Genomic DNA, 20,301 nt, shown 5'->3' on the forward strand with positions numbered 1-20,301 from the left:
TACGTCAACTTTGAAAAACGGAGGGAATGCTGTGTTTTGTAAGAGTGTAAGGCTGCCTCTGACTATGTTATTACGTTTCTGCCATCCTCGACTTTTGAGGTTCTAGGGCACATGTGTAAATACCATCAGACTCTGCGAGTTCCTCAAACTTTTTCTCTTGAAACCTCACAACTCAAGTCTTACAAGTCCTGCGACTCTCTCCCCTGACTGAGTGCTACTCTATGGTAGGGAGAACGCAGTCTTTCTACCTCTCTAGCCCTCCGGCGGAGCCTCTATGGTTCCCGGAGGCCTCACCGGAAGCCCTGGTGGGAGACGGCGCTTCAGGAGGCCGGAAGTTGCGCCCTCTCTACTCGCCGTTTCAAAATGCTGCTGAGGCCTTACGGCCTGTGACTGACGCCCCCTCCCCCCCCATCCCCACCCCGGTCTCGGCGGGGGAGCGACTCATGGAGCGGCCGTAAGGTGTGGCTCTTAGGTTTTGGCGGTCGGGACCCGGGCGGCTGGGGGCCGGGAGGCGGGGAGCGGGCGGCGGTGCGCCCAGTTTGGCGGGCCTCGGAGCCGGGGTAGCGGGCGGGTGGAGCTTGAGGCGTGGGTGGCGGCGCGGGCGGAAGAAGGGCTGGTGGGGGAAGGGTTGTGCGCTGAGGCCCCGCGGAAGGTAAAAATGGAGGTGGAGTGACGTGCTGGCTGCAATTCTGCCGGCTGGTTTACGACTCTAGAAATCGAAATTGTCAGTAGATGATGTTTAACTGGACGCAACCCTGGAGAAATGCTGAGGCCCTTTGGAGGCAAGAGGTGGGCACCGACGGAGGCGGGAAGCATGACACTAAAGGTGTCTCAAGAATGTAAGGTAGTAACTTTCAGGGGCTGCGCACCATCTGTGTCGGATGCACTTGAGTGCTTGTTTGAAGAAGGCTCGTTTTGGGGCCCCCCCGAGACCCGCCCAAGCAGAACATCCGGAGATGGGGTTCCGGAGTGTATATTTGAATCGGCGCATCTCCCAACTGAATTTTGTACAACGTGAAGTTTGAAAAACGCTGTTTTAAAGCGACACCCGGAGAAGATGCTATTGCTCTTCCCCGTCATCAGGAAAGCTCATGGGTTGGTGAGGAAGGCCCCCTCCACGCCGAACAAGTAGCTGTCACATCTCCTTGGTACCTTTTGTGTTAAGTATTACGACGTCTTGGTTTAGGTTTTGTCTCCTCCCTCCTCCCTTCTTGATACGGAAATGTAATTGCATTGAAAAGTGTCTTATTTCGCAGTATTTGGTTTTACAGCACTGGGTAGGATCACACGTTTTCGTTGTTTTTAATACAAAATAAATATGTGCCTGAAGTTTAAAAAAATGCACACAGTAACAGAAGTGTGTGCAGTTTAACTGTTCAACAGCTGTCACGGGGTCTCTCCTCAGGCTGGCTACGGTAAACTGCTTGATGTTAACATCCTTCCTGATTTTTTTTTTTTTTTACGGTACTGACAGTTTTAAATAACAGGGGGAGCATTTTGTAGGTCTTGTGTATGCACCTTAAGTTTTTAAGGTGATAGCAGGGACAGCTTCCATCAAATACACATGTACGACCTTTTAAATATTTGCATAGTATTGCATTATAGAGTTGTACAACAATTTTGTTAGCTGGTTCCTCATTGATGGAGGTTGAGGTGGTTGCTGGCAGTTGTTTGTTTTGCAAACTATGCGGGAGTATACTCTTGCTACACACTTGACCTTTGTAGGTGCCTAGCAGACTTTGTAAGAACTAAACATCTGGATAGTACAGTAGTGTTTTTTTAAAGTTGTTTTTATTACTCTCAAGTATGTTGTTGAAAGAGAATCAGACAGTAGTGTTTGGTAGAGGCCCTCAGGGCTTTAAAGAAGTAAGAATGCTTATTTCTGCCAACTTCTGACAAGAAGTTTTTAATTTAGTCTTAAAATCACAGTTGTCTTCAAAGGTAGACATTTGAAGATGAGGCGTGGGAGTCTTCTGGACTACACGCAGGGTAAAAACCAGCCTTTCATCATCATTGAGAGATGAGTGCAACTGTTCCTGGTCTCTGTGGCGTCAGTCCAGTAGCGGGCACAAATAAAAACCTAAGTGTGAGGTGGGAAGTGGCAACAGGTGCTCTGGTGTCATCTGCTTCCCTTGGGGAATCGAAAGGCCTTGACCGAGGAAGTGATTTTTGACCTAGGTAGAAGAATAGGAATTTCAAGAATAGAAAATAGATCACAGAAGAGGAGAAACGACAAGTGGCAAGGCAGTGGATTTCCAACTTTTTAAACAATGATGCCCAGTTAAAAAAAAAAAAGTTTTATATTGTGACCCAGCACACACATAGCAGGGGTAATGAATGGTTGAGCTCTGGCTCTGCAGTTAGAGTGCTTGGACTCTGAGACCATGCTTTTCATCTAGTTATTATCCCCGCTGCCTCCGTTTCCTCTTCTGAAATGAGGACAGTAATACATCTACGTAATAGGATTTCTGTATGGATTAAATAAGTTATTGCAAAAGAGTGCCCGATACAAAGGTGCTTAGCTGTGTGGTGTTGGCTTTTTTCAATAACAGAAGCAGTTTCCACAAAACAAAACTTAACCTTTGTTTTTCCTTTTACTTTCTATTCTGCTCTGTTATTAATGGAGGGGAGGGGCTAAGATCAGCTGGGGTACAACTTGTAGTTTGGAAAACTCAGTACTAAACGTATCTGGGAGGTGAGTGGTAAAAGGGCTTAACGAATTCAAGAAACTGAGTTCATCATTCATCATGGTAGGTATTGAGTGGTGGAAGTGGAAACTTGGGAGTGGAAGCCAAGGCGGAATGGAGAGAGTAAGTTGGAGACAGATCCTGTAAGCTTAATGTACTCCCCAGTGAGGGGAGTGAGTTTCTGGAAATGAAAATGCCTTGTGAGTCAGCTCTATAAACCCACGTGAGATAGTCCTTCACTCTTGAGATCCGCTGAAAAACCAGGATATTTTGGCCTGCCCTGGAGTATTCCTAGTTCTGCTGGGTTGTGGAATAAAGTGGTGAGATTGACTTCCTTTTCAATAAACACATCTCTCTTAAGGAAGAGTCCTTTTGGTTTTTTTTTATTAACTATTTTTTTTAACTTGAAACATAGTTAAGACACAACGTTGGCGTTGCTTTTAGGCGTACCGTGCAGTGATTTGACAACTCTGCGTTACGTTGTGCTCCCTACAATTGCAGCTACCATATGTCACCATACAACGCTAGTATAATACCATTGACTGTGTTCCCTATGTTGTACCCTTTATCCTGGTGACTTATTCATTCCAGAACCGGAAGCCAGTGTTACTCACGCCCCTTCACCCATTTTGTCCATCCTTCCACCACCTCCCTTCTGGCAACCATCACTTTGTTGCAGTGAGAGTTTTTTTGAGAGCAAAAAGAGAAAACTGCAAGAAGGACTTTCTTCCCTTGTTTAGAAGTAGGCAAATCATTTTCAGCTTTTTATCCTCATCCCTCAGGTTTATCATTAGCTGTAAAGAAACAAATTTACAGAGAGCCAAAGCAGTACCAGTTAGTGATGTAGATTCTTTCTTTTTTTGTAACGAGTATTTCCTAAGATCACTCGTTTTTTCAAGATGCAGGAGATAAACAATGTTTGTGATCTCTTTCCATTGGTGTATACCATTCAGTAAAGTAAAGCCTAATGTTCTAATTCAATATTTTTTCTATTCTCAACGTTTTAATGAAATATTTTTAAAAAATATTCTTGAGGGAGAGCTAGAGTGAGTGGGGGAGGGGCAGAGAGAGATGAGAATCCCAAGCAGGCTCTGAACAGCCCTATGCAAGGCTTCATCCCACAAACGGTGAGAGCATCACCAGAGCCAAAATCAAGAGGCAGATGCTTAACTGAGCTACCCAGGCGCCCCATTAATGAAATTAAAAAAAATTTTTTAATGTTTGTTTATTTTTTGAGACAGAGCACAAGCGGGGAAGGGGCAAGAGAACGGGAGACACAGGCTCCAGGTTCTAAGCTGTGAGCACAGAGCATGACGGGCTTGAGAAGTTGGATGCTTAACTGACTGAGTCACCCAGGTGTCTCCTTTAGTGAGATATTTTAATTTAATTCTGAGAGACCGAGACAACACAGGCAGGGGAGGGTCAGAGAGAGAGGAAGATACAGAATCCGAAACAGGCTCCAGGCTCTGAGCTAGCTGTCAGCACAGAGCCCGATGCGGGGCTCAAACCCGTGGGGCTCAAACCCACGAGCCGTGAGATCGTGCCCTGAGCCGAAGCCAGACATTTAACCGACTGAGCCACCCAGGTGCCCCTAATGAGATATTTTAAAGCATATCACAAATGTGTTGTTTTACCTTTAAATATTTTAGGATATATTTCTTAGTAGGTCAGGATTTGAAAAAAAAATTACCAATAATAGTTTCTTAAGTGATGTACATAATTCAAAATTTTATGATTGTTTAAGGAAAAATGGCATTTTGTAGATGATTTGTTTGCATTAGGACTTGAATGGACAAGGTCCACACTCTTATGTTAGGTTTATGTTTTTAAGTTTCTATAATGGTCTCCACATTTAACTATATCTCCCTACCTGAGATCCTGTAGAAATTTTTATGTTCTGGGTTTGGGTAATTATTTCTTTACCCTCCAGTTTTCCTACAAACAGGTAGTTAGTAGTTAGATCTAGAAGCTTGTTTCGTTGTTTTTTTGTCAGGAATACTTCATAGGTGGTAGGATGTTCTGTGTCCTTCCTATAGCTTCACATCAGGAAGTACATGATGTGTGGATGACGCTGTTCCAGAGATTTTTGTCAGTGGTCAAGGGCTCTCCGCCTTCTCCATGTGCTTTAAAGTTCCCCCTCCCCCAGTCTTTTACTTTAATGGGCTAGCATCTATTAATGATTGTTGAGGTGATGTTTAACCTGAGACTAGAAGGTCTAGGGTGAGTTAGTGTTGTCCAGAACTCACAGTGCTCCAAATGAAGGAACAAGAGGTGCAAAGGCCCGGAAGCAGGAAGTAAATGAGAAAGTAAAAAATCAGCGTGGTGAGGTGCAGGGAGCGTGGAGAAGAACATGAGGTACGAGAGGAAAGACTGGGGCAGGTTCTATATTTCCCTTAGAGCAGTAGCAAGCCAGAGAGTAGGGCCTGGCACTGCAAGATTGGGTTCGTTTGTTTAATTTTGTTTGTTTTTTAATCTTTTTTCCTGTAGCATGGAGTTTGGTTTGAAGGACGTTAGAGAGATCAGTTAAGAGTCTATTTCAGTGATGCATGCGAAAAATAACACTTTTTGTTTTGGGGAAATGGACATGGAGATGAAAAGAAGGGGTGGTCTTACAAGATTCAGAAGTTAAAATTGACCAGGTTTGATGATGTGATAACAGGAAGAAGGAGACAAAATGACTTCTAACTTTCTGGTTTGAGCAACTGAATGTCACTACTAACTGGTAACATAGTGGAAAAAGGATAAGCTTTAGACTTAGGTGAGTTATTTGACTTCTTTAAGGCTGACTTTTATCTTGTAAGGAGCAGGTAACAGTATATAACCCTGCTGTAATCAGAAGAGATTCCAAGGGGTGCCTGGGTGGCTCAATCGGTTAAGTGTCTGACTTTGGCCTAGGTCATGATCTTGCCATTCCTGCGTTGGAGCCCCATGTCAGGCTGTGCACTGATAGCTCAGAGGCTGGAGCCTGTTTAGGATTCTATGTCTTCCCCCTCCCCTCCACTTGCACTCTGTCTCTGTCTCTCTCTCAAAGATAAACTTAATAAAAACATAAAAAAAGATTCATTTCAAGTGGGAAAGGGAGAAGATCTTGCTTTGGATTCAAAGCTTGTCACCTGACTTAATTTCTCACATATGTCCTTGAACAGTGCCTTTGCCCATGTTTTCTCTCCTATTCTTTCCGCTTTCTGCCATTTAAAAATCCTTCCACTCCTGTCTCCATTCCCTCTCAGTCCTCCTCTGCCTTGCAATCAAAAGTAATATGTCCTGCTTTTAACTTCCATGACCCTTAAGCAGTGTCTTTTTACATTTTTTTAATGTTTATTTTTTGAGAGAGCAAGTGACCAGGGTAAGGGCAGAGAGAGAGGAAGGCACAGAATCTGAAGCAGGCTCCAGGCTCTGAGCTGACAGCTCCACACAGGGTTCGACATTGAGATCATGACCTGAGCTGACATTGTATGCTAAACTGACTGGGCCACCCAGGTGCCCAAAGGCAGTGTCTTTTTCTGGGCGTTTAAAGCAAAGTAAGAGGGGTGCCTGGGTGGCTTAGTCGGTTAAGCCTCCAACTTCGGCTCAGGTCAGATCTCACGTTCGTGGGTTCGAGCCCCGCGTCAGGCTCTGTGCTGACAGCTCAGAGCCTGGAGCCTGCTTCCGGTTCTGTGTCTCCTTCTCTGTCTGCCCCTCCCCCTCTCATGCTCTGTCTCTCTCTGTATCAAAAATAAATAAAACATTAAAAAAAAAAGCAAAGTAAGAAAACCTTACTGAAGTTTAAATTCTTCATACCTGTCAAGTGGTTAATTCTTGTTCCTACCAAGATGCTGAACTAGCATGACTTCTGGCTCCCTCCCAAAATCATCCCCACAGGAACTGTAATAGGAAAATGCTGTGAGAAGGAAGTGAGTGATGGGGCTGTTTTGAGCTTGTATGTGTGCCTAGGTGGGACGGTGTTTCATCTGGGACGGGAGTCAGCCGGGCGCGGCGGTAAGGGCGCAAAACCACGGGGGAAGGGCCCTGGCGGAGCACTGCTCTAGCCTGGCCCTGCCTCATTCCCTGGAGCGCCCGTTCTCTGTGTCGTGGCTCAGAGCTCTAGTCCGCCTTTCCCCAAGAGGGGATTAGGGCGTTTCAGGAGCATATACTTGTGAGAAGTTGATGAAAAACAGGAGACAACTGACCTAAGTCACTTCTCTGTCCCTTACTTTCTTAATCCTTAGGTCTCCCAAATCCTATACTAAAACTGCTTCTCCTTGGGGAACAGAAGAGTCTTTGATCTGGGTAGTGATTGTATGGGGTGGAGAGTGATTGTGGTTTCCTAGTGTTTGGGACTTTCTACTTTAGCTGTTGTTCTTCTTTTAAAGATTTTATTTTTAAGTAGTCTGTACACCCAACATGGGGTTCAAATTTATAACTCCTAGATCAAGAGCTGCGTGTTCTTCCAACTGAGGCAGCCAGGCGCCTCTAGTATTTATTTTCTACCTTACTCCAGCTTACTGCAGCTATTGTGGGTTGGAATCTGGTCTTGCCCCATATTCTTTGCCTGTCAGGGTATTTGCTGTCCTCTAGGGAAAAATTAACAAAGACAGTTGAAAAGCACAGGTATTTCATGAGAATAATGTTTAAGTTTCATTGAAACAAATAATAGAACAGATGGGCCAAGAGTTTAAAGCTAGACTGAGAATTATTCTAAAAGAAAGAGGGAAGATCATAACTTGGAACAAGGATAAGCAGGGGCTAAGAGAACCAAGTGGAAATAGAGTTGAAAAATGCAGTGGTTCAAATAACAGAATGGATACAATTAATAAATTAGGGCTCCTGATTGAGAAAATCTCCCAGAACAAAAGAAGGGAAGGACAGAAAGAAAATGTAAAAGAAAAACTAAAAGGTAAGGAAAATTGGTGTAGAGATACTCATATCTAAGTAATAGAGATTTTTTTATTGTTTTTTAATTTAATTCTTTTTTTTTACATTTTTTATGCTTTTATTTATTTATTTATTTAAAAAAATTTTTTTAATGTTTTATTTATTTTTGATACAGAGAGAGACAGGGCATGAGATGGGGAGGGGCAGAGAGAGAAGGAGACAGAACTGGAAGCAGGCTCCAGGCTCTGAGCTAGCTGTCAGAACAGAGCCTGACGCGGGGCTCAAACCCACGAACCGTGAGATCTGACCTGAGCCGAAGCCGGATGCTTAACCGACTGAGCCACTCAGGCGCCCCTAATTTAATTCTTTTAAGATTTTATTTTTTTATTAAAAAAATTTTTTTTTAATGTTTGTTAATTTTTGAGAGAGCACAAGTCCGGGGAGGGGCAGAGAGAGGGAGACAGAGAATCTGAAGCAGACTCCAGGTGCTGAGCTGTTAGCACAGAGCCCAACATAGGACTAGAACTCATGGATGATGAGATCATGACCTGAGCCAAAGTTGGACCCTTAACCGACTGAGCCACCCAGGTGCCCCTAAAGATTTTATTTTTAAGTAATATACCTAACATGGAGCTTGAACTTAACAACCTTGATATCAAGAGTTGCATGCTCCACTGACTGAGCCATCCAAACACTTCTAAATAATAGGAATCTTAAAAAAAAAAATGAAAAGGAGGGGGTATCTGGCTGGCTCAGCAGTGGAGCGTTTGACTCTAGATCTTGGGTCTCCCATCCAAGTACTAACCAGGCCCAACCCTGCTTAGCTTCCAAGATCAGACGAGATTGGGCACGTTCAGAGTGGTATGGCTGTAGACAGACTCTAGATCTTGGGGTTGTGAGTTCAAGCCTCCCATTGCATATGGAGCCTACTTAAAAAAAAAAGAAAGGGGGGAGGGAGGACATGCTTGAAGAAATAATGGGAAAATAGTTTTCTTTGAGAATTAAAAAAAAAAGATGGATGTTCTCAGAGGGAAAGTTTCCTTAGAATGCTGAAGATGAGAGATCAGGAAAATTTGCTTCTAGGATCATTGTAATAAAATTTAAAAGTGACAAAGCAAAAGAAGCCTCAGAGATAACAGATTACTACGAGGAACAAAAATGGAATTGAAACCAGTTTTGAACAGCATTACTAAATACAGGAAAACAAAAAGGCATTTGCAGAGTTTTATTTAAAAAATTTTTTTAATGCTTTATTTATTTTTGAGAGTGAGACAGCGTGAGCAGGCGAGGGTCAGAGAGAGAGACACACACAAAATCTGAAGACAGGCTCCAGGCTCTGAGCTAGCTGTCAGCACAGAGTCTGACACAGGGGCTCAAACCCACGAACTGTGAGATCATGACCTGAGCTGAAATCAGATGCTCAACCGACTGAGCCACCCAGGTGCCCCTGTTTGCAGAGTTTTAAAGAGAAACTTAGAATCTTATACCCAACCACATTCATTTCAGTAGGAGGGGAAGGACACAGATATTCTCAGGGTTCTGAGATCTCAGAAGCCTTGCCGAACAAAGACCCATATTGAACACTGTTTTGAATGAAGTACTGAGATGCAAATCTAGGAAATGTTACAAGAGACACATGAAGTAAAGGTGATTCTAGTTCCTTGATATTTATTGTAAGGGCTAAGGCCAAAACAAAAAAAAAAAAAAAGAAAAATACATCTATCCCAGAATTTAAAGTCCAGGTGATACCATGCTAAAGTTCTTATCTCACTAGCAGGGAGATGGAGAGAATTTTTAAGAAAGGTAACATATTGAAAAGAAGCATAGGAAGAGTAGAACAAACAAATGCTAAGTCAAGGTGATAGGAACAGGTCCATATATATTAATTACAGTGAATGGACTAAATTTACTAATTAAAGGTAAAAACTGACACATTGGATTGACTCACACCCCCATCCCCTGCCAGTCCAGATATATGCATTTTACAAGGTCATTTAAAAATTAAGAGAGAAAGACTGAGAAAATACAGACTTGGAAATACTAAAAGAAAACTGGCACGATCTTAACTAATGTTAGGTAAAATATACTTTAGGACAATGTCTTAATTGGGATGGAAAGTATCACTACATAATGATAATCACTATATAATGGCAATAATATGACAGTTCACCAGGAATATATACAGCAATTTAAAGCATGCATGCCTCTGATTAAAAGTCCTTAAAATAGATGATGCAAAATTGGTAGAACTGCACTGGGATAAATGGACAAATCCACCACTATAGTAGATTTCGTTACAGCTCTCTTAATTGTATGCCGAGCTGACAAATTAGTAGATACGTAAGATTGTAAAAAGTCAGCAGGCTTAACCTAACGAACATAGAGCTTTGCAAGCATATATTATAGAATTGATCACCAACTAGACCAAGTGAAAGCCTTAAAAATTTCAAAGAAGTGGGGTGCCTGGGAGGTTTAGTCGGTTTGAGTGTCCCGACTTTGGCTTAGCTTATGATCACAGAGTTTGTGAGTTTGAGCCCTGTGTCGGGCTCTGCTCTGACAGTTCAGAGCTTGGAATCTGCTTTGGATTCTGCCTCCCTTTCTCTGCCTCTCCCTTGCTTGTGCTCTGTGTCTCTCTCAAAAATAAATTAAAAATTTTTTTCAAGGAATAAGTTGTACAGAGAGGATGATATCACCCCACAGTGCTTTTAAGTGAGGAGTTAATCACAAAAACCTAAATTTGGAAAAAACACTATGCATAGGCATAGCTATAAAGCTCATGGATTTACAAAATTATGGAAATGTAAAAATATAGGTGAGTGATAATGAAAACTATATGGCAAAATGTATGGACTGAATTAAAAAATAGTGCTAGAGTGGATGGGGGAAGGAATTTTAGCCTTAAATATTCAAATGATAAGAGAAAGGGTAAGAAATCAGGAAATGACCAACAAATTTTTAAAAAGTAGAAGAGGTAATAAAAAGTATAATGTCATGAATATAAGGAAAATACATTTGTATACAGATAAAAAGAGAATGCCATCAGTTATATGCCAAAAATTTTGAAAGCTTAGACAAATGGAAGAAGAAATAACAAGCCTGAATACTTTAATATTTATTAAAATAAAATAGTGGGGGATGCCTTGGTGGCTCAGCTGATTGAGCTTCCAACTTTTGATTTCGGCTCAGGTCATGAATCCAGGGTTGTGAGATCGAGTCTCTCCTTGGGCTCTGGGGCTGAGCGTGGAGCCTGCTTAAGACTTAACTCTGCGGCCACACCGCCCCCGCCCCCCAGCGTGTGTGTGCATGCGCTCTCCCAAGCGCAGTGGTTAAAAATCTTCCCACAGAGAAAACACTGAGTTTTGTGTTTCAGAGGTGAATTCTACCAGTCTTTCAAGGACTAGAGCATCTCAATTTTGTAGAATTTTTTTCCCTGGCAATAGAAAACTAGGGACTATTCAACAATTTATTCTAGTAGACTTGCTAGCCCTGAGATCCAGCCAGACAGAAAAATGACAATGGAAAGTTGCAGACCCATTTTACTCCCTAATATATACTTTACAACCTAAACAAAATAGCAAATCAGTATCAGCACTGTACAGAAAATAATACCCCCAAACCAAGTGTGGTTTATCTCAGGTGTGTAAGGATTTATTTTGTTCTTAATTTTTTTTTAATGTTTAGTTTTCGAGAGAGAGAGAGAGAAAGAGAGAGAGTCTGAGTGCAAGCACGGGAGGGACAGAGAGGGGGAGACAGAATCTGAAGCAGGCTCCAGGCTCTTAGCTGTTAGAGCAGAGCCCAATGTGGGGCTCGAACTCATGAACTATGAGATCATGACCTGAGCTGAAGTCAGGAAGTAAACTGACTGAGCCACCCAGGCACCCTGTAAGAATTTAATATTAGAAAATCCATAAATGAGATTCAAGAGTCACCACATTAATAGATTTAAAAAATTATCATTTGGATACAGATACGGAAAGAATATTTTATAAATCACTTTTCCATGATATACTTTTACTTAATGAGGAAGGAAAGGAACTCTTCTAAACTGATAAAGAGTAGCCGTTAAAGAACAATAAACATGATATAGGGAAACATTAGAAGTACTTCCTTTAAAATCAGAGACAAAGATGTCCATTATCATTAATGTGTGTTTAACATTGTATTAACAGTCCTGAGCAGTAAAGCAAGACAGGAAATTAGGAGCACAAGAATTGGAAAGGGGGGAGTAAGATTTTATTATCTTCAGATGATATAATCATTTACGTAGAAAACAGAAGCATGTACAAATTATTAGAAATAATTATGTAAAAAGATAATTATGTAAACTTAGTGTGTAAATTTTATCCAAGTGACTGGATAAAAGATTAATGAAAGTCATTTGTATTTCTGTATATATGCAAAAACCACTAAATATAATGAAAGAGAAGACATCACAGTAGTATCAGAAAATCTGCTTTAGAAATTATTTTAACACAAATGTATTAGAGTTTTAAAGGGAAAATTATAAAATTTTACTAAATGAAAATAATAGAAAAATATATGATGTTAATGATTAGAAAACAATTTGATCTGTATATTAAAGGTAATTTCATTCAGAAGCCCAACAGGGATTTTCATGGAACTTGATAAGATGGTACTAATCACATGTACATGATTCCATATGACTTGGAAGAGTTAAGGGGCCAGGGATGCAAACTGGTGCAACCACTGTGGCATAGAGAATGGAGGTTCCTGAAAAAGTTAAAAATAGAATTACCCTATGGTCCGGTAATTTCACTACTGAGTTATTTACCCCTAAAATACAAAAACATTAATTCAAAGGGATACATGCTCCCCTATGTTTATTGCAGCATTATCTACAATTGCCAAATTATGGAGGCAGCCCAGGTGTCCATTGATAGACAACTGGATAGAGAAGATTAATATATATACACACACTATATAGGAATATTACTCAGCTATAAAGAAGGGAAATCTTGCCCTTTGTAACAACCTGGATGGAGGTAGAGAGTATAACGCTAAGTGAAATAAGTCAGATAAAGTCAAATACCATGTGATTTCACTAATGTGGAATTTATGAAACAAAACAAGCGTAGGGAAAAAGAGGCAAACTAAAGAAACAGACTTTTGTAGAGAAACTGTAAAACTGATGGTTACCAGAGTAGAGGTGGGCAAAATAGGCGAGGGAGATTAAGAGTACACTTACCATGATGAGCCCTGAGTAATGTTTAGAATTGTTGAATCACTGTATTGTACACCTGAAACTAATAGAACACTGTATATTAACTATACTGGAATTAACACTGAAAACTTAGAGGGCCAAGAATATCTGATCACTTCTAAGAAAGAACAGGGAGGGGGTGGGGTGGGGAAAAATAAAAACAGAGAGAAGACTTGATTAACTAGATAGTCAGACTCAAGATAGGAATTAAGACAATGTTAAATAAGCATTAGAAAGATTGGCCAGGGGGAATGTGAAGGATGGGGATTGATAAATGGAATAGAATAGAGAATTCATAAACATACACACATGTAAGGAAATTCTGTATATTGAGCTCTAATGGGCAAAAAATTACTGTGTAGGGACTTCAGAACTCTTGTGAGTTGAAATCTTGACTCTAGCAGATCACTAAATTGTGTTACCTTGGGCAGGTAACATCTCTGCTTCTCTTGCCTTATATGTAAAACAAAGGCAATAGTATTACATACATCATAGGATTATTTCAGTATTAAGTGGGTTAATACATATGTCTGGTATAGAGGAAGCTCTGTGTGAGTCTTTACCATTTGTTTTGATTATCTAAACAACTTAGAGAGTTAAAACAACAGCCGTTTTATTTATTTATTATGATTCTGTGGGCTGAGTTGAATAGTTCTTCACTTGTCTTGTCTGCAGCTGTAGTCAGGTGACCGCTGGTGCCAGAATGTCTTATGATATGTGGTGCTTTGGAGGGAATGGCTGGAAGTCTGGGCTCAATTGGACAACTGATCCTTCTCCACTTGGCCCTTTTGTGTGGTCTCTATTAGAGTAGTCAGAGTTTAGGGGCCTCCAAAAGCACAAGAAATGAAGCTGCCAGGCTGGAACTGGCACATTATTAAGTTTGTTGTATTCTTTTGATTAACAGCCACTGGGAGATGTGGTTCATTGGGGACCATTTTTGGAAACCATCCACTGTTACTAATTTTTTCTTTTAAGATTTTATTTTTAAGGTCGTGTAGACCCAACATGGGGCTCGAACTTAAAACCAGAAGATCAAAAGTTGGGTGCTTCTCTGAGCCAGCCAGCCAGCAGCACCCCTCCCCCCACCATCCACACTGTTTTACTGATATTTGTATCCATCATGTTGCTCTACAGTGTATCTAATTGTCAGTTTAGGCACCAGGGATTTATTAATGTACAAATAAATACAAAAACATGCTCCTTGAATGTTGTACATGATAAGCACTTAAAATGTATAGTGACAAGGACAGTAAAGAAAAATCAGGCAGGGAAGGAGATAGGGAATACTGGGTGTTGGGAGTTGCGGTTTTAAAAATGGAAGGCTTCCCTGGTAAACTGACATTTGAGCAGACGAAAGAAGGAGATTAGGAGCTAGTGGGGCAAGGGTGGAAGCAAGAAAACAGGAGGGTAGTGCAGTTGAGAGGTAGGTCATTTGGATTAGTGCAGTAATAATGAAGTGGTGAGAAATGGTTTGATTTTGGATATACTTTTAAGACACAGCTTTAGAATTTATTTATGACTGGGTGTGGCATGTGAAAGAAAAAGGAATCAAGGATGGCCTCAAGGTCATTGACCTGAGCAACTGGAAGGATAGAGTTGCCTTTTGCCGAGATGGAGAAGGCTACAGGACTGGCGGGTTTGGGGGAGATCAGGATTGGTGTTTTATGTATAAGGTTTGAAATGCTAATTAAAAGCTAACTGCTTTAAAAGTGTAAATTATGCTTCTATCCTACCTGATTTCCCATTCTGTAGCAAGGGAAGCAGATGGGGGGGTGGAATTTATATTTTATTTCAGTTAGTAAGTGTTCTCAGAAGATTGAGGAATCTTGTTGGTTTTAGCTAGACTATTTGTCCATTTTCCCAGGCCCCTTTCACCCTTTCCTTGATATTGCTTGGTACTCATAAGTGTCACTGATCGTTTATCACCTTTTTTTTATTAAAAAAGGACCTGAAGATAAACAAGTTTATTTAAAAGTTTATTTTCCCTCTTACAGCTTTTTTTTCCTTTTTTTAAGGAGAGATGGTAGAAAGTGACAATTTTAACTAAGCCTTACTCTTTTTCCTCAATTCATGCTGTTTCTTTCCGTGATATGTATCCACCTTGGCTTGGTGGTTGTGCTCTTTGGGTTTGGCACATGTTAAAAGCTGCTTTAACTGATGCTGAGTATTTTGACTCTCACTCTCTCCAGTGGTTCCTTGCCAAGACATGTTTCAACATGTTGCAAAGGTTTTTCTTGATGTGCTCTTGGAGTCTTAAATCTATCTTGGGAATTCCCCCAGCTCTACAACTGTTGTCTTCCGGGGGGCGCTCTTGAGCACTTTTCAAAGAGAGGAGGAGTTACTGAAACACTGATATCCGTTGGAGAGGTAATGATTGTAAATTTGACTTTCAGCTAAAACAGTTTACTCATTATCATCACTGTGGGGGTTGGAGCATGCCTAAACCTGTTTGTTTCAGGCTTTACCTAAGAGAAGCAGAGGTGCTTCTTACTCTTAATTAAGCTCTTCAGTTGTTTGCAGTATCTGAACTTAGAAAGTGATGGGAAGGGTATCAGGAACCTCATTATGGATATATTGCATTTGTGTAGGACGCTCTGATACATGTGTCTTTTTTTCCTTCTGCTGGCTGCTATTTTGTAAATCTTAAAAGAGAAAATTTTCTACTTTAGAAGAGATTTCTTAATGGGTTTTTTTTCCTTTTAGATTTATCAACAGTCTGCAATTTCTTCCCTGCCAAAATGACATCATTTTCCACCTCTGCCCAGTGTTCAACTTCTGACAGTGCTTGCAGGATCTCTGCAGAACAGACCAATCAGGTAAATCATATTTAGCCATTTTTAGTTTTCTTTAAACTTCTAAAAATTGAGTTGGGGCATGTAGGTGACTTTACTGACTGAAGGATTTTATGTAGAGCAGAAAGGGTTATTTTTTAAAAATGTCATCTTAGGGAAACTAGTGTGTTCAAAATTTGAATGGATTATTGATTAGGTAAATATATCGAGGTTACAGATTGTTCAAAATATGGTACATTTTGCAAACTATTGTGTTTTAGGGTATGGGTGGCTAGTGGGGAATTTGGGGCCAAGCTTTATGTTTGCTTTCTATTTTTCTCACTTCATTTTAACTGGCTTGTTTTCTTTGAAAATCAATTTTAAATTGTAAATATTGCAAATGTCGTCTTATAAAATATTCAGTTTTATAATGTATTTATCTATAAAGTATTTATCTGTAGGGACTTCTTGACCATCTCTTCCCTTCTTCCCCCAAAGTCCCTTCCCTCTAAGATAACACTGTTGGTTTGTCTTGTTCCAGATCTTTTCCTCTAACATATAAACATACATAATTTTGTTTTGTATTTTTATAAACATTGCGCAGTATATGATATTATGTACCTCAGTGTATGATAAAGGTGGAATTTGGCTTTGATGGGGTAAGATGTGGCTTATGTAATAAATGGTTTTGATGTAATTGTCCATCTCTGGAAGGAAACAAATGAAGACCTCAAACTTTGTACAAAAATAAATTCCAGGTGGATAAAGATTTAAATGTAAAAAGTGAGATAATATTAGAAGAAACTTTAGGAAATGCTTGTGAAACTTTAGGATGATAGAGGCTTTCAATAAAACAAAACCAAAGAGGTTTTAGGAGGAAGAGAGAGACAAATTTGACCATAAAAGTTCTAAGATAAAATTGTGTGGCTAAAGACAGACTCCACAGTCAGCAAAGAGATGTCACACTCACTCTCCCGTGTATGTGTGGACCACATCTTGTGTATGTGTTCACCTGTCCGTTTGGGGCTGTTGTGAATGATGCTGTGAACCCTGGTGTCCAGACACTTGTTTGAGTCCTGCTCTCAGTTCTCGGTGCATATCTAGGAGTGGCCCTGCTGGGTTGTATGGTAATTTGGGGTTTAACTTTTTGAGGAACTGCCACACTCTTTTCCACAGCAGCTGAACCACTTTACATTTCCACCAGCAGCGCACAGCGGTTCTAGTTTGCCACATCCTTGCCAATACTTTGTTTTCCCTTTTTTCTTTTTATTATGGCCATCCTAGTAGGTGTGAATGTCCTGTCCTCTGAAAATGTGCTTTTTTTCAGGAAGGTAACTAGTAGTAGTCTGATTATCTGCAGTTATTTTATGTATTGGAAGATTGTATGTTACTAGATGTTAAGTATCTACCAGGGTTTGTAAAAAAGAAAATATTTCAGGAGGTTCTTTTGTTCCCTAGGGTTTCAGAAATCAATCTAATTGAAATGTAAATAGCAGGTTTATTTTGTTTCTATCAGGTACGACCAAAACTGCCACTTTTGAAGATTTTGCAGGCAGCAGGTGCACAAGGTGAAATGTTCACTGTTAAAGAGGTAAGCCATCAAAGAAAATTCTCAGTTGTAAGAACAACTGAGTAGAAGAAGTTGATAATATATAGTTGTGAAATCAGGCCCAAGAAAGCAAATTCTACTCCTGAGGTGCTAGAGAGGCAACTTTTTCTTTATTTTAAAGATCATGAAGCTAAATTGAATTTCATATTTCCTTTAAATTTCATTTTGAAGTGTGTTGTCAGCCAAACCTAAAATTAACCATGAATTCATTGATCTTAGAGTTAAAATGCAAAGCGAGTACAAGATTAAAAAAATGACAATGTCTATGATTTATAGGATATACTGCCAGGCAGAAATTAAATGCAGTAGTTTTTCATTATAAATGTGTCAAATACTCTTCTGAGCACTGTGAATTATTTTAAACACTTAATGCATTTAGATAACTTATTTAGCATCTAAAGGCTTTTTCTATTTATAACAAAACCAAATTGAATTCCTTAAGTGGAAAAAACTCCCTATTAAAATGTTAATCTCTTTGAACTGCTTACTTTTAGTAGGGTAAACACCTGACCTTTTCTAGTTGAAGGAAACAGAATTATCAAGCTTTTTTTGACTTCTGAAAACTTAAGACTTATTAGCAACATGGCATTCCTGAGCTGTTACAGTTTTCTGTCTTTCTTTTTTAAAAATTTTTTAATGTTTATTTCTTTTTGAGACGGGAGAAGAGAGAGAGAGAGAAAGAAAGACAGAGCTCAGGCAGGGGAAGGGCAGAGAGAGGGAGACACAGAATCTGAAGCTGGCTCCAGGCTCTGAGCTGTCAGCACAGAGCCCAACGCCGTGGCACTTAAACTCGTGAGCTGTGAGATCATGACCAAAGCCCAGCTGATGGAGTCACCCAGGCGCCCCTCCTGAGCTGTCAGGAAACAAATTAGAAGCATTTTTTTCCCTAGAATACACCTATTTCCTTTATCATTTTAAAATTAAGTGCATCATTTTAGATTATATCTCTAGAATTCTAAGTAAGACTTTTTTAACCCAAACTGTTACTAAAGTATGGATTTTTATGTCAATAAAGTTATAATGAATTATGTTGTCTCCTTTAATAACATGGCAGACTTTGCCTGGGTTAAGAAGAAATTAAGTACATATTGTTCAGAGAATGTTTTCCTGGGGAAAAAGATGTACAGGGTCAGTTTACATGAAGCTCTCTATTATGACTCTTGACCCTATCTGGTACATGAAGAATTTTCTAATATATTATTTTATTATTTATTACTTTTTTAGAGAGAGAGAGAGCATGAGCGGGAAGAGAGGGGCAGAGGGAGAAGGAGGAATGACAGAGAGAGAGAGAGAGAGAGAGAGAGAGAGAATCTTGAGGTTAGGGTGGAGCCCCACATGGGGCTCAGTTCTACTATCGTGGGGTCATGACCTGAGCCAAAATTAAGAATCAGACGCTCAGCCGACTGAGCCACGCAGGCGCCCCCCAGTTCTTTAGTTTTTAAAATTTTATTATTACTATTTTAAAGTTGATCTATTTTGAGTGGGGGGGAGGAGTGGAGGGAGAGGAAAATAGAGAGAATCCTAAGCTGACTCCTCACCCTCAGTGGGAGCTCAGTGTGGGTCTTGAATTCATGAACTAGGAGAACCTGAGCTGAAGTCAGATGCTTAATCAACTGAGCCACCAGGTGCCCCTACTTGTTTATTTTTAAATATTGTTTCTCAGTATGTGTGCATTGAGGCAATGTGGTATAGTGAGAGTAGTAATCATGTACACATTTATTATTTTTAAATTTTATTTTATTTTAAAAAATGTTTGTTTATTTTGAGAGAGAGAAAGAGATCATGAGTGGGGAAGGGGCAGAGAGATCTTCCCTAGTAGGCTCTGCATTGATGGCGTGGAGCCTGATACAGGGCTTGAACCCACAAATCATGAGATCATGACCTGAGCCGAAATCAACAGTCAGATGCATAACTGACTGCGCCACCCAGGCGTGCCCCAGAAATTTGCTTGTTAAAAAAAAACGCCAGTGCTGGCATTGTCCAGAAAAAGGTAACAGCTTATTTATAATTATTAGAAAGTTGAACTGCTGAGACATGTTCACTAAAACATTTTGACTTGCATTAATGCTTTAGGTCCTCACATATTAAAAATTCACACACAAATGAAAATGGAGAAGTTGCCAGTATCTCGTTTCTGTCCCCTACTTTTCCACTTGCTATCATATACTTGTAGGTACCTTTTGACCCCATGGAAAAAAATTTTTTTGAAGAATGAAATATTTTTGATCATAGCAGATTTTAAAAATTTATTTTAATGTTTATTTCGTTTTGAGAGTGAGAGAGAGCACAAGTTGGGGCAGAGAGAGAGAGAGAGAGAGAGAGGGAGACATAGAATCCGAAGCAGACTCCAGGCTCTGAGCTGTCAGCACGAGGCTGATGTGGGGCTCGAACCTACAGACTGTGAGATCATGACCTGAGCCGAAGTCGGTCTCTCAACCCAACTGAGCCCCCCAGGTGCCCCCATCATAGTGGGTTCTTAAGCACATTCTCCGTGTGTGCGGTGTGCTAGCTGGATGTCTTTTGGCATAATTATTACACGTTTGGCACTGATAGCACACAGGTTAGTGTCTTCAAAAAGGCCCACCTCGAGGCCTCCTAGCCTCTTGCAGAGCACAGGTGGCCGCGCTCTGGAAACACTGATCTGTTTTGAAGTCCTGAGCAATTTCTTGCACCAGGTGCCGGAAAGGAAGTTTGGGAATCACAAGTTCTGTGGAGTTTCACAGAGTGCTACGGTACCAGGGCTGTAATGATGAGGTCTCTTCACCCCTCCAGTAGTGGGCGCACTCTTGCTCTAGGAGCTTCTGTAGTCAGTGGCTTCCTACCACCAGGCGATTCAGGAGCACTCTGCTTTTTTTTTTTTTTTTTAACTTTTATGTTTTTTATTTATTTTTGAGAGAGAGACAGACAGCACGAGCAGGGAGGGGTCAGAGAGAGAGGGAGACACAGAGTCCTAAGCAGGCTCCAGGCTCTGAGCTAGCTGTCAGCACAGAACCCGACGCGGGGCTCGAACCCACGGACCGTGAGATCATGACCTGAGCTGAAGCTGGACACTCAACCGACTGAGCCACCCAGAGGCGCCCCAGGAGCACTCTGCTTTGCACAAGCCATTGTAGAGAGAATTTCTTAACCACCCCCCCGCCCCTCCGCCGCTCCTTCAGG

The 20,301-nt window shown here is 40.7% G+C and overlaps 1 protein-coding gene and 1 pseudogene across 9 annotated transcripts in view; one reads left to right on the forward strand and one right to left on the reverse strand.

Moving 5' to 3' along the window:
• The first annotated feature begins 335 nt into the window (after positions 1 to 335).
• The window catches only part of MDM4 (MDM4 regulator of p53), a 37,309-nt gene continuing 17,343 nt past the window's right edge, over positions 336 to 20,301 (forward strand). For 4 of the 9 annotated variants that reach the window (XM_029935544.1, XM_029935550.1, XM_029935551.1 and 1 more), the window contains exons 1-3: positions 336 to 459; positions 15,466 to 15,578; positions 17,050 to 17,124. In XM_029935544.1, the coding sequence (XP_029791404.1) occupies positions 15,501 to 15,578; positions 17,050 to 17,124 (153 nt within the window). In that variant the 5' untranslated portion in view covers positions 336 to 459; positions 15,466 to 15,500. The other 5 variants (XM_029935548.1, XM_029935546.1, XM_029935545.1 and 2 more) reach the window with 5 other exon arrangements.
• LOC115288322 lies at positions 19,619 to 19,992 on the reverse strand (annotated as a pseudogene).

Source organism: Suricata suricatta, chromosome 3 (assembly GCF_006229205.1).
Source record: "Suricata suricatta isolate VVHF042 chromosome 3, meerkat_22Aug2017_6uvM2_HiC, whole genome shotgun sequence".
NCBI classification, from domain to species: Eukaryota; Metazoa; Chordata; class Mammalia; order Carnivora; family Herpestidae; genus Suricata; species Suricata suricatta.